Raw genomic sequence first — 14,421 nt, forward strand, 5'->3', positions numbered from 1 at the left:
TGAACTGGGTGTTCCTAACACTTTATTAATACTTTTCCAAATGTAAACGGAATTACCAGATGAGTGCATAAAAAGATTATCAAAGTAGTTTTGTCTAGCCTTTTGAATGTCTTTATTTAGGTGATTACGAAATTTTTAAAGGTACTAAATAGTTGTGGGTCGCTACAAGCTAGAAATGTATTGTACATTACATTTTTTTCGTTCATTTTGTGTAACAGGTCTCGCGTGATCCACAGTTTCCTAATTTTTTTAGATGGGCGGTAGGTAATTCGAGGAAAATTATGATAATATATTTGTTTGAACTTTTCAATAAATGTACTGACTGCAATGTTCACGTTATCTTCAGTTAGAATGTCATTCCACGATATGTGAATTAGTTCTTGACGGAAATTCTCAAGTTTAGGCGCTGTTATAGATCGCGATGATATAGAGGGTAGTTTCTTTTTAATTTGTTGCTTAGTAACTAGAAATACAGGTAGGTGAACAAGTTTTCTAAATGAGCCATAAATTTCAAAATATTTCCTGAGGGAGGGCGATACACGGCTGATATGACGTAATATGATGAACGGAGTCAATCCCCAAAAAGCGGTAGGATATTGCGGCATCCTAACCAGTCACAAGCACAGCGAAAACAGCGTAAATTCCAACCAAAAACAAGTTCTCATTTAGGTCAACTTGTCTATGGATTGGATCGAGACTTAAAGTTGCAGGTTGTCAACTAACGCTAAACATCGTGGGATTTAAAATATTTGTTTAAAAATGGTAAATTTTGCCGTTATTCGAATGTAACGTGAGGGTCGAACTCAAGCAACGAAAATCATGAAAAGAAAAAAACTCGCATTACAGTCAAATAAATACGGTAATTTTTTAATAATTTAATATACCTTCCTTGGAAGCAGTGCAGGTTCGTGCCGCAGGCTTATTCAGGCAGTCTGTACCCGTTTTTTGGGGCAAGACTGAGCTTCACTGCCGATATTCTTAGTTTTTCGATTATATGATGCCCGGATTATACGAGGGTTTTGCGTGGTCCCCTCAAAGTCGTATAATCGGGGTTCCACTGTACATAGGGTAATAAGTATTAGCCTCCCATTTGTTACATTTCTCTTGCCGTTTGTTAAGTCCAAAAACTTGAGTATAACTTGAAGCAGCGTGAAGGAGATGAGGACAGCTACCGAAAACAAACACAACAGGACGAGCGCTGAACTGCCAACTGAAAAATTTATTGATCGAACAACCACCTTTACAACATGTCAAAAACACCAATAAGAACTAAAAGGTTGAAGGGCATGCGTACTAGGCCTACACGTACAGGTGTTTATCCAGAAAATTATTGTGTCCAGTTGTGTTTGTTTTCGGTTCCTGTCCTCGTCCTCTTAGAGTTGCTTCAAGTTATACTTAGATGGACCAATTCGCCCATCGAAGTAGACAAGTAGCATTTTCTTCCCTCTTTTAATGCAATGCTATGATTTCTTTATTATGAGTGGATGAGTGCTAGTGACAGAATTATAATGTGGAGTCGCTACGTCATCCAAGCTAGCACTTGAATGTCCAGTGAAGTCTCAAATCATGTGTCCTGCGTTTACCTCAAGTTCTCGATTACTAATGCTCTGTTCTCAACAATATTGACATCTTAGACATTCTCGAGCATTAATCTATCACTTTAGCTTGACTTAATATTTACCTTTACATCAAAAGAAACAAAGTACTGGTGCACAAGTCAACATTAAGCACACAAGTACTGCAGCGGCTCTATGAAACTAGTACAGTTGGCTTTCATAAATTAGACCTCAGAATAGGACGTGAAAATAAGCAGTTCATTGGCCAGCAGCTCGGACACCTTGGTTTCAGCGTTGAGATACTTGGTCACGTTGATACCACACAGAATTGGCTCAATTTTAGAGAAAATTTAACAGGCCCTTTCATGTTGACACTTTTGCACAGTGGTTGGAAGCAAGGTAAATGAAACAGGCTGTGGCAGTTTGCCGCTTGACAAGTGAAATTAATCCTTTGCAGACAGGTCATGCGTCGTGCCTTTCCCAAGATGCAAAAATCTCTGTTCCAGTCAGATGTTGGGAAGCGCATGACATGCGTGCACCAGCATGTGCTTGCTTTTTCTGTCTTTCTTTTGGCAACGTTCGGGAATTTTTTGAACTGTCAACAATTGCACTTGCTGTGCCTGCGCTTGATGACAGCACTTCTTAGTGGCACACACACTTGAAGAAATTCATTGCAGTTTTCATGGCGTGCAGCACTGAGGATGGTGACGTCTTCTCCGTATGCGTTTTACAGAATGAACTCGTGCGAGTTTAGTGAATCTAAAGATGATTGTAGTGTGAGGAGGATTATATTCTGCCTTCAGACGGACAGCAAACGTTCTCTGATGAGAGCACTGAAGAAGAAAGCGATGATGAGAACTCTATAGCAAACGATTCGTGTAGTGATCACAAACTACGTGATGCTGCCCGGAGACTGCACATTGTACGAGAGCGTCAGGAATAAAAAAGAAATTTCTGAAATAATTTAGTTACATGTTTCCTCACACAAGAGCGCTTCTTGCACAATGTCCAAAGTGGGTAAATTCTCATGATTGCAAAGGGTTAAGCTTAACCCTTTAATGCACCCACATGTGGGATACTCAACTTCAAATTATTCAATAGTCCACATCTTGAAATTACAAGGTTTTATCTTTTCACAGGAATGCATTTTGAACAGAGGTACATTATAAGAACTGGCTAATGTTGAACCTACGAAAGTCAACAAAGTCTATGCAACAAGCTCGTAGAGATTATGCATAGCAGGTATGAGAACAGTGGATACTTACTTATGGAACAGATGGCCACAAGGAAGTTTTCTTGCAGCCTCCATGTGGTCCCAGCAGATTGCACAATCATCACTATTTTTTTCCAGTTCATCTGCTGTAGCCATCGGATAGCTAGGTAAATAAAGTTACACAAAGTTATACTGAAGGTGTTTGCAAGCTTCAGCAGAGAAAAACAAAGTGTACAAATTTGTACAAAGTGCACTGACAGTCTACACAGAGTACAACACCTCTTTTGCTATTCACTTTGTCAAATAAACAAAGCAGAGCAGCAGACAATGCTCAAGTGGATCATTTATTTTATTAAGTACTACCAGCTCTATTTCAGCCTTAGGAAGGAGTGGGTATTGAATACAAAATTTTTCACTAATGTAACATACACTTCGCAACAAAAGAAAAAGGATTTACATAACAAACAGAGTTCTTTCATGGTATGATGCACTTGCCACATGGTTTTGAGTGTACAAATTATTCTATTTATGCGTCAAGCTTTGAGACATCCCCCTTGCACTAATATTCCAAGGAAAACAGAACAAAGAAAGGCATGAAAAAAAAAAAAAAAAAAAAACCAGCACAAATCGTTTTGGGATAATAGCAACGCAAAAGAGTCACAGATACCAAACAAATTTTAGAAATTCTGATAACAGTACTAATTGTAAATGTACCACAGTAACATTGATAAAACCCTGCACAGTCTTGCAACATCTGACCTACTAAACAAAACACACTGCATTTTCTTTCCCCGCTTTGATTCCTGTGTTTATTGCTTATGTCCGTGTGCATGTTACAAAATGCCTCTTGCCAAAGCTTAACCAACGGGGTATTCTGTAAGAGTCCACCTAGTGGACTGTCCATTTCGGCTGTAGTGATTGGCTCCAGCAGCACAGGCGAGGAGGAGGCAGCCAGTCTCCTTCTCGCTTGTGCAGCTGGAGCTAATTGGCGGCGGCCGAAATGGACAGCCCACCAGCTGGACTCTTACAGAATACCCCCCCAGATGAAGGATGCAGTTGACATTGTGTAGAAGTTTTGCTCGCTACCACGAAGGAACTCGTAAGGCAGTGAGTGCACTTTTACCATGAGTGAGGTGATTGATGGGTTTAATGACCCAAAGCAACTCTCAGGCTATGAGAGGTGCTGTACTCAAGTGCTTGAGAATAATTTTGACCACCTAGGGTTCTATAATGCATACCTAAATCTAGTACATGCGCACTTATGCAATCCACCCCCGTCGAAATGTGGCTGGGAATCACTGCAACTTTGTGCACATCAGCAGAACTTTATAGCCACTGAACCACACAGCGAGTGTGTATTTGAATTGAGTAATGCCAATGTTGAGAAACAAAATTTAAAAATAAATGTGTCAGCCTATTTCGTTAAGAAATACATTTTTTACCTGCTCAGCATATTCTAGTTTTTAAACTTCATGAAGTTGTCCATTTTGCAAAGATATCTGCAGTCTCTGCAGACTTCGTAGAACTGAGTTTCAGCTGTTTCTAATGGACCTTTCCAGAAATGCGTGCGCACCATCAGCGTTGGCTGCAAGGCAGTATGAGAAGTCGGAGCACCGGCCACTGTGGCTGCCAGAGACTTGCCTGTTCGCCTTGCCTGCAGAGCCGTGCACGATCCCCAGCGCTTCCTTCTCTCACAATGCCTTGTGCCTATCAGCGAAGGTGCTGCAGAAATCACAGCGCCGCTACATTTACTGGTGTTTAGACGCAAGGTATTCAGAGAGAAGGAAGCGCCGGGCCATGCATGGCTTGCATGTTGCAGGCAAGGTGAGCAGGCAAGTCTACCAGCTGCAGAAGCTGGCGTTGATACAGTATCATACATTAAATGGCCCGCCATTCATACCTTTGGGAATAGAGCAGCCATTTTCCAGAGCTTTAGTAATAAACAACTTTCAAGCTATCTGACCTTCAAGCCATCTCTGCACATGGAAGCACAATGTTGAGCATGTGTGTGCAATTTTTACCGACAGAGTGAGCAAATAGCAAGATACGATACATCTGGCGGTCAACCTCGCTTTATTCTGAAAGTGGGAGACGAACAAGTGTTGGACTTGTAATCTCTTCCCCTCCCTGATACTTTTGTCTACAATAAGCAGCTCAGCAAAGCATCTTCAAAACAATCGCATAAACAACAGCAACTCTACACCATGCCTGCGCGTTGCTTCTCATGTGACGCTCCTGGGTTCATTAGGTCTGGCGCCTCCTTGAAAGTTTACACCAAGCACTCCATTTTGTCTGCACTTCCTTGCTTCAGCCCATTCCCTTCATTGGCCCAGGGTGTAGACGTTTACTGCATTCTGCTCCGGGTGCAGCCCACTGCACCCGGAGTGGTTAAGTCATCAACCCTCATCAATAAAGTTCGGATGACGATGCGGGCCAGCTTGGCCTCCATGTGACGTCCCGGTAGCATAGGCCAGCTACCCGTTTCAAGATGCACCGGCGGTGTAGGCTAGAGAGCGACCTTCTGCGTGACGCCCAACTCCGAGACCATGGTAACCTAAATCCTTCAATATTTTTTCACAATCCTGATTAGGCCATACAACCATACACTCAGGTGCGCCTCTCTCGTGTTGCATTATTGGTTGGTTTTCACATATATTATGCCTACTCCTTTGCCTGCCTAGATTTCTTGTAACAAAATTTTGCATAAGGACTCTACAATATGTACTGAGTACCATTATCTATATGCGCTTAAAGTATTTTTGAAGCAGGTTTATGACCAAAAAAAAAAAAAAACTCCTACTGAGGAAGTTTGAGGAAGTTTTGATGTCTGCAGGTACATTCTAAATTCCAAACTGCACAGAAATCAAGGAGCAGAATTAGGTATTGTGAGACGATTATTGCATATGCTTAGTATACAAAAAAGTGCACATAAGCGCTATTTTGCTCGTGCAAGGCACATTGAAGAGTACAACCTTAAAAATGTGTGTTTTGAATAAAGCTAAAAAACTACTTTTGTATTCAGTAGATTATATTCGCTTTGGAATTAAAGTGATTAAAATACCTACTTGTAGAAACAATGGAACCCAGCCTTCAGGACACAACCAGGAGAGAAGTAGATGGATACACTTCTCTCGTGGTGTTTGTGTCCTGAAGGCTGGGTTCCATTGTTTCTACAAGTATGTATCAACAGGCCCAGCAACAGACTCTTCTACGAAAATACCTACATTGAAGCAACACTGTTCCGCAGTGTGAAAGCATGGAGCGCTCCCTGCATTTATCCAGGAAGGTAAGTACTCCTCTAGCACCAGAGTGCAATGAATGAAAAATATAATTTGGCACTGTTTACTAGACACACAAAATGTTCAACTTACTTGGCTTCCATATGCTTCACAACCCTCAAGTAGTTCTTGTGTTTTTTGACACGTCTTTGGATTTCATAGAACAGGTACCGCAGCTGCATCAGGATCACCAAGCTGGCCATTGAAAGGAAAATGTTTCCCCAGAGCTAGAAAAGAAACAACAAAAAGTCAATATTGCCACTTGTATGCTATTCTCAAAGATTCTACTACCGTATTTACTCGAAAATATGTCGAGCATGAATATAGGTCGACCTTTATATATTGTGCTCTCCGAGAAATTATAGAAAAAAAATAATTCGAATATAGGTCGACCCATATCTTCTGAGAAACGAAAAAATCGGAACATGACACACCTTTATTTACAATAAGCTCGGCTCAGCCACTCGCTAGTCGCTGCCAAAAGCAACATACTCGTCAGAACTGTGAGGAAAGTTGTCTACCACATGAAGTCTCAGTTCTTTCCAGAGAGCGTCATGCCTCCCGGTTGCTGGGCTGCGAAAAGCATGACGCCACCCGTTGCATGCAAAAAGTTGGTCCCACTGCTTCCTCCAACCCCTAAAGGCTCATTCACACTAGGCAGACACGACACCGATTTTGGTCTGCAGACTGTTGGCGACAGCGCTTTCCTTCCATTAAACCGTTGGCCACAGCGTTTTCAGTCCTGTAAACTGCTGTCGTCAACAGTCGGCAGACCAAAAAATTGGAGGACGCTTAAGCTTCGCCTTTAAGAGTAAAACGTGATAGCATTATGGGAACCCGTTCACATCACAACGCGCGGCTGTAGGTCTGGTAGAAATGCTGGAAAAGGGGTTTGAGTTTCCTCGTAGCAGAATTAGGTTTTCTCGTGCATTCAAATGAAAATCCGACGCCGATTGGTAAACAATCCGACGGCGAATCTGATGCCGAATGGTAAAGTCATACTTTACCATTTTCCTGACAGATTTCACTGTGAGAAATAAAATTTTTGTTCACCAAAACCTTGCACCACGTGGAGGGCCTGCGTGGTCAGGGTTGGGGATGATTTTCTCCGCCACCCACATCGCACGCCGACACCGGTTGCCGACGCCGGATTTTCTGCGACATGGGGCCCTTAACGCTGTCGCGTTAAAATCGGTGTCGCGTCTGCCTAGTGTAAATGAGCCTTAATCAGCTTTTCATTCACAATGAACTCGCGCCGAGTGGCACAGCTGTTGGAGTTCTTGGCAAAAAGTACCCCTTGACACTTTAAGTCAGCGGTGTGGCTCTGCCGATGTGACATCGTCGCACAACCGTGCAACAGAAAATGCGAACCGTCATGTAGAAATGCTCACAAAATGGCGACGCAGAGGGAAAAACAACCAAACAACCAATAAACAAGTGTGTTTCTTTAACCAGAAACATTGCTGCGATTTATTAATTGCGCTACCGCTTTTCTTGGATTTTTAACTGCCACCAATTTCCTATTTTCATTTTTTGTGTTTTGCGCGACTGTGGCTTCGACATATGGTATCAACATGCATGCCAGGGCGTTTTCGTTTGCGGCTTAGGTTCTCGTGGCTCTGGCAACGGCCCTATTCCACAGTGGAACTCCATTAGCTCGGTACATTTGCTAGCTTTGATCACGAATATAGGTCAAGATTCTTTGGTCACGAATATAGGTCGATAGCTAATTAAGGGTAATATTTCCGAAAAAAAAGGTCGACCTATATTCAAATAAATACGGTAATTATAGACTTGCACGTTGTGCGTCATAAGCACACTTAACCTCATAGTATCAGATGTGCATACCTTGAAATATTTGACCAGTTAAATAATTTTCATGGTATGATATTGGCTCTCAAAGGTGCTATGTATTTTTCACTCCCTTGAAAGTCTTTTCCTGCAGACTTTTATTGACTAGGAAACACTGCTACCAATGGGTAACAATGAGTAAATTTAACTCCCATCATAAACATCTGACAAACACAATCACCACACACATGCATGCATGCATGCATGCATGCAAACAAACAAACAAACAAACAAACAAACAAACAAACAAACAAAAAGCCACATTTGTGGCTATTTTCAATCAATGCTAATTTCAGCGAACTCTTTTTTTCCTCTCTCTCACCTTCTCACCAGGAGGCAAAGCTGAATGAATGTGCAGGAGAAATGCCCAAGAAGCATGGGCACGGAAAGGAGACAAGCAGGAGGGAGGCTCATTTAGATGGCATAGAAGTAGATGCCATTGAGAGGATGCTATATCTGGAGATAACAACTTTTGACTCCCTCTTGGCACTGCTTCGTGTAAATATTTCATCAACTTTGACAGTGAAGTTCTGTCTGTGGTCCTGGGTTAAGCCATAATATAACCATGTGCATGCCCACCATAAGTGGCAGCACTATAAGCAGTGAGATGTGCAGGCACTCAATAAGCATGCCCCAAGCCAAAAAGCCATTCAAATATATGTGAATATGCTGTGTAACATATTTCAAATGCTTTTAATCCACAGACAGCAGCTGAACAATCCCAGATTTAAGTTTCTGAATTTGCAATAGGTGGCTGGCACACTATACCTTACTTATCTCAAGTTTTTCCATGGTATTATGAATTCGAGATAACGAATGTTAAGTGTACTAATAAACAATATACTTCTGATAACTTTTAGGGAACAATTACACCTCTGAAGTAGTGACATTCATGGCAATTGAATTACTCTGAAAAGCCAGATTCTTGGCTGCGGGACTGCTTGTAGCTGTCTTATAAACCAGAGTGTGTCCGGTGTTTGGCCAGAATAAGAAGCGAGAATTCTTATTCTATTGACCACTTGATCTGAGAATCTCTGTTACTGCCTCAGAAATCTGATACGCTCTCGATTAGAGAAAGCACAATAAATGCTACTTAAGAGCACAAATGTGTGGTATTCAATCATCATCTTAAGCTGAGTCAACCTGCAGCGAATGGGCAACAGTAAAACTGGAGAATGAGAAGTGCACTAATGTGGAATGGCTTATACAACATTAAAATTCATTATTTCATCATACTATCAGCCCATACTGCAAAGCTTTAATGCAAATACTATCTGCATCATACAACTCAATAAAACCATAAATGCTTGTACAGGGTTGCAACCCTTAACAAATATGAAAATTTAAAGGGGCCTTGCAATGCAAACATAGAACTTCAAGATACTTCAGCAGCAGTTAAAGGGCCATGATTAGAGTATTTAATATTTTATATTTGCCCCAGAAATCAGTTTCCGCACCGACTGCAGCATACCACCCCAATGATTTTCAGCAGTGGATGTGAGGCACCAGAAGGCACATGACCCATACATAATATGCTGCTCATTCTGATTTGTTGGGTAGGAAGATCATACTCTACATGTGAAGATCATACTCTACATGTAAATGCTGTGCATGTAGTCATGACTTTATAAAAAAGCATGTTTTATGCTTTTTAAGGCTACAAAAATGTCCTTTCACTGTACAACATAAATTATAAATGGTTGCAATTAAAACTAGGTGTACTGTCCAACAGTTTACAGAAAGCGTGCTCTTCACCACGCATTGCATCGGGCTTGGTGGCAATACAGGCTCTTCCAAAGGAGTATCATCATACAGGATGATGCACACAGCCTCATTTCTTTGTAGGGTATTGTGTTCCAATTCAGCCATATAAGAGAAACTCAATAAAGAGGTTTAGACTGCCCGTAAACATATTACAGCTTGCTCAATACAGGTACGCTGGAGACACAGACGCACACAAAAGCCTTGGTGCCACATTCTTGTGATCCTAACGTCAACTAGAGCACGCAAAACTATAATTGCAATGAACATGTTCTACCTACCTGCTGGTGCAAAGGTGTCAGCAGCAACAATCATTAGCGTATACAGCCAAACCTCGATATAACAAACATCAATATAACAAAATTCTCGACATAACAAAGTATTTAACTTTTTATAACTTCTTGTGCATAGAACACCGTGTATTCAGAGCCTCAATATAATGAAGTGTGTTTATACATGATTTCAATATAATGAAATTTCACTGCCGTCGCGAAGCAATATGAGACAATAAATGGAAACTTCCGTGGAGGCAGATGGTCAAATGGTTCAATTACAAGCAGCTGCATGCCCAAACCCACTTCTCAAATTACATACCACCCAACCAATAGCGACCACTGAAGCGGAGCAGGTTCGTGTACCTTATAAAGTCCAAGTGCAATAAGATCTTATCGTGTTCCGCGTGTTGTATGCTTTGGGTGCAAGTGAAAGCATGCAAGGGTGAGCCAAGAATGTTGGCTTGATGAGCTCCGTCTTCGCATGCGAGCCAGGAGAAAGGGGGAAGGGAAGCCAGCTCGTGGTAATGTGATTAAGCATGCACGAGGGGAGAGGGGAGGAGGTGAGAAGCAGGTTGGCGCGCGCTTCGTTTTCTAGCACGGCCACGGCTGCGCATGGCTGTCAGCACAGCTGAGTGCATACGCAGCACAAGCACCCTGTTTTAGAGGTGTGGAGATGTTTTTTTAGGTGCCAGGATGGTGTGGCATCATGTGACCTGTCTTCCCACACATTTGGTACAGGAGGTTGCATAATCTTGAGTTTCGGAGACGCACTGAAGCCAGAAGCAGACGAAGCATTCGCTCTCTGCTGCCGGTGTTTTTCATGATAGCATCGTGGGGAACACTATCAGCCAAGGGGCAGAGTGGACATAAAGTGTGGTTGGCTTCGCTTCATACCGTTGATGTGAAAATATTGTTGACATGGCATGAAATCGTATCTTTCGTCACTGACTCTAAAATTCTATAAAATAAACTCGTTCTCATTCAAATTTGCATAAAGGGTCCAATTTCAATTTAGCAAAATTTCGATATAACAATGCAAATTGCCTCTTTTACTGACTTCGTTATATCGAGGTTTAGTTGTAGTACTAGAATTTTTCCTCTTTTGAGAAAACAACGCAAAACGCAAAGGTTTCTCAGGTGTCATGGTTGAAGAAAGCCGTCACAAGATGCTGCTACAGCAGAACCCCACTGTTACGTTTTTGGGTGCTGCGTTTTGCTGGCTGTTATGTCATTTTTGGCATAGCTCCCAGTATAGCTCCCATAGGACCCAATGCATCGGTAAGCCCACTGTTGCGTCATAACTGTGGGACCGTTCCAGCATCATGCGTTGCGAACTGCCACTTTGCGCCGGCCCGAGCGGCCATGTTGACTTTTCATGTTGCTTGGCTTGGTGGTTTGACGATGGGATTGGCCGCCCAAAGTAACACCTGTGACGTATTTTCGGTTTCCGCCAGCAACTGAGATCTGTATTTGCTATCTAAAGATGGTGTCTATGATGCATTGGGGCCCTAAATTGGTTTTGGCGCATAGATTTTCCGCATAAAGTCCAAGGGTGATAACGATGTCACTGTGCCCATAGTAGCGAATTGCTACATTTGGGTGGATGTCTCAGTTTCTCTTTAATTAATTATCTCCACCTAGCGGATTTCCGCTGAACTATTACACCATACACTTGCCTTTGCTTCGAGTTGTCGACAAATTCGACTTCGCCCTGCCATCTGCTAGCCGCCTGGTTAGCTCAGATGGTAGAGCGGCTGCCCCGGAAAGGCGGTGGTCCCGGGTTCGAGTCCCGGACCAGGACGAATTTTTCTTCAACTGCGAGGCTTTCTTTCGAGGAACCCGGTTGGGTTTCCATAGTAGCGAATTGCTACATTTGGGTGGATGTCTCAGTTTCTCTTTAATTAATTATCTCCACCTAGCGGATTTCCGCTGAACTATTACACCATACCGTATGCTGTATGTGCGAGTGAATGTGTAAGGGGAGCCGATGACCGCGGCTAAATCTTGCGTGCGTGCATGAAAGAAAAGCGGTGATGAAGCGCGCTTTCTTCCGCCACGCTTGAGGCACTAGGGGGGGAGAGAGCTGGGGGCGGCGTTGTCCACATATACAGTTAAACCTGGATATCACGAAATTGACAAATTCCCGAAAAACTTCGTTACAAAGAGGATTTCGTTATGTGCAGGTTCGGCACGAAAATTCGAAAAAGAAACGCTACCGTATTTACTCGATTCTAACGCGCCCTCGATTGTAACGCGCACCCGTTTTCTGTTTTCGTCGAAGCACTCATCCTTGGAATGTCACAACAGGTACTGGATGCGTGGACGCGTGTCGTTTCACACAAGCGCGAGGCATCAGAAATGAAGAGCGAGTGTCACGATGTCGTCGTAGCGTTGTATAGTGTTACAGTAGAACCCCGCTGTTACGTTTCCGGGTGCTGCGTTTTCCTGGCTGTTATGTCGTTTTCGGCCGGTCCTGGCACAGCTCCCATAGAACCCTATGCACTGGTAGAACCCAATGCAATGAACTGTGAGACTGTTCCCACATCATATGTTGCGAACTGCCATCCCACGCCGGCCCGAGCGGCCATTTTGACTTTTCATGTCGCTTGGCTTAGTGGCTTGACGATTGCATTGGCTGCCCAAAGTGCGGGGGCGACAACTATGACGTATTTTGGGTTTCCGCCAGCAAAAGTATGGCCCTTAAGATCCGTATTTGCTATCTAAAGATGGTGTCTATGACGCGTTGTGGCCCTAAAATTGGTTTTGGCTCATAGATGTTCCGTATAAAGTCCAAGGGCGATCACGCAGTCGCCGCGCGCCATATGCTGTATGTGCGAGGGGAGCCGATGAACGCGTTTAAATCTCGCGCGCAAGAAAGAAAAGCAGGGAGGAAATGCGCCTTCTTTCGTTGTGCTCGAGACACCGGCAAGGAAGCGAGGGGGGGAGGGATAGCGAGTGGCGTTGTACTGTACTCTGGCATCAACTGCGTATTGTGCGGTGGCGCGCGGGCCGTATCTTGAAAGCGATCTGTGTTGGGGCAGTGTTTAGGGAGTGTAGGTGCGTCGGCGGCTCGTAGCTTTGTGCGTGCTGTGTGTTCTCGGCGCTCAGTTTGGGTTGAAGCGATAGACAACAGCACGAAGGTCACTTCGCTCGCTTCTGCAGCGGCGCTTCCACATGCCGCCAGCGTTTGACAGCGCTCATCGAGGGTGTGTCCGCGCTCATCGAGGGTAATGTGTCACAGCGTCTGCCAGTGCCCTCGGCAACATCAACTGGAAAAGGAGAGTGCTGGCTTGGCGGGCTAGGCCAGCTGCAGCAAGTGGCAGGATGAGGTTTGAGTGAAGGGAGGGGGAAAGGTCACGCCCGCGGCGGCAAGATCGCCGGGTCGAGGGATGCAGGCCCGCCTCGGACACGCTCGCATGCACGCACACGTGCGCTCGCTTTGCATTCCGTCTCGGCGGAGAAGGTGCTTCCGGTTGCTGCTCGCGCAAAAATGACAAAATTTGGGGCGCAATCTTTAGGTTGTCGAAGGGGAAAATTCGTTATTTCGAGGGGGTCTCCCACTGCCACTTTGTTTATCTACGTAGAGGTCTCAAATACATGTGCTTCTGTGGAGTAACGGCGGGGAATACAAAAACTTTGTTATATCCAGGAATTCGTTATATGGAGGTTCGTTATAAGCAGGTTTAACTGTACTGCGTTCGACTGCATGCTCCGCATATAGCACGGTCGCGGGGGTGGGCATTTCTTGAAAGCGATCTGCATTGGGGGCAGACTCTAGGCAGTGTAGGTGCGTCGGCGGCTCGTAGCTTTGTGCGTGCTGTGTTCTCGGCGCTCAGTTTGTGTTGAAGCAATAGATAGCACGAAGGTCACACCACTCGCTGCTGCTGCCGCGCTTCCTCAGGCCAGCATTTTGACAGCGAGTGTCTGCGCTCTTCGAGTGTGATGTGTTCATGTTTGCCTGTGCGTACATGCTTGTTAATATAGTTAATAAGCGAATGTTTACAAGTTTATACGAATGATAAAACTACTATCATTACTTTGTATAGCTGTCTACTAATTTGCTATCTCAATTGATGCTTCGGCTTTTCACCGAAAATGTGACTTTTTTTCAAATGTAATAATTAAAATAAAATTGTGTGCAGTTCACCCCCCCCCCCCCCCCCCTACTCTCATTTCTCAATTTCTCCTGTTTCTCGGCTCTTACGTTTTTTTTTTTTTTAACAATCCCGTGAAAAACGTTATCAGCGGGGTTCTACTGTACCAGCGTTCCACCAACATGTGGTACTTGAGGCGATTGTAGCCATAGCAAGAACATCCGTCTAAAAGTGCGGCTGCAGGTTGTCATTGGAAAGCCACAATGGAAAGATACCTTCCACTACCACTGAATGTAAGCTGCATTGTGATTGGAAGCACCGTAAGTCCTTGCTGGGTGAGTGAAATGAGAAATGGTATACTTTTTTCCTGTCTGCTTTTATTTTTGAATTTTA

At 43.8% G+C, this 14,421-nt stretch overlaps 1 protein-coding gene across 2 annotated transcripts in view; it reads right to left on the bottom strand.

Annotated features, from left to right (window-relative positions):
• LOC119431916 (E3 ubiquitin-protein ligase AMFR-like) overlaps positions 1-14,421 on the bottom strand; it is a 150,452-nt gene that overhangs the window by 25,917 nt on the left and 110,114 nt on the right. For both annotated transcript variants that reach the window (XM_037699361.2, XM_037699367.2), the window contains exons 7-8: positions 6,141-6,274; positions 2,822-2,932 (exon numbers count right to left, since the gene is read on the bottom strand). In XM_037699361.2, coding sequence (XP_037555289.1) covers positions 2,822-2,932; positions 6,141-6,274 — 245 coding nt within the window. The remainder of the gene's footprint in view (positions 1-2,821; positions 2,933-6,140; positions 6,275-14,421) is intronic.

The sequence above is a fragment of the Dermacentor silvarum genome, chromosome 1 (genome assembly GCF_013339745.2).
Source record: "Dermacentor silvarum isolate Dsil-2018 chromosome 1, BIME_Dsil_1.4, whole genome shotgun sequence".
NCBI lineage: Eukaryota > Metazoa > Arthropoda > Arachnida > Ixodida > Ixodidae > Dermacentor > Dermacentor silvarum.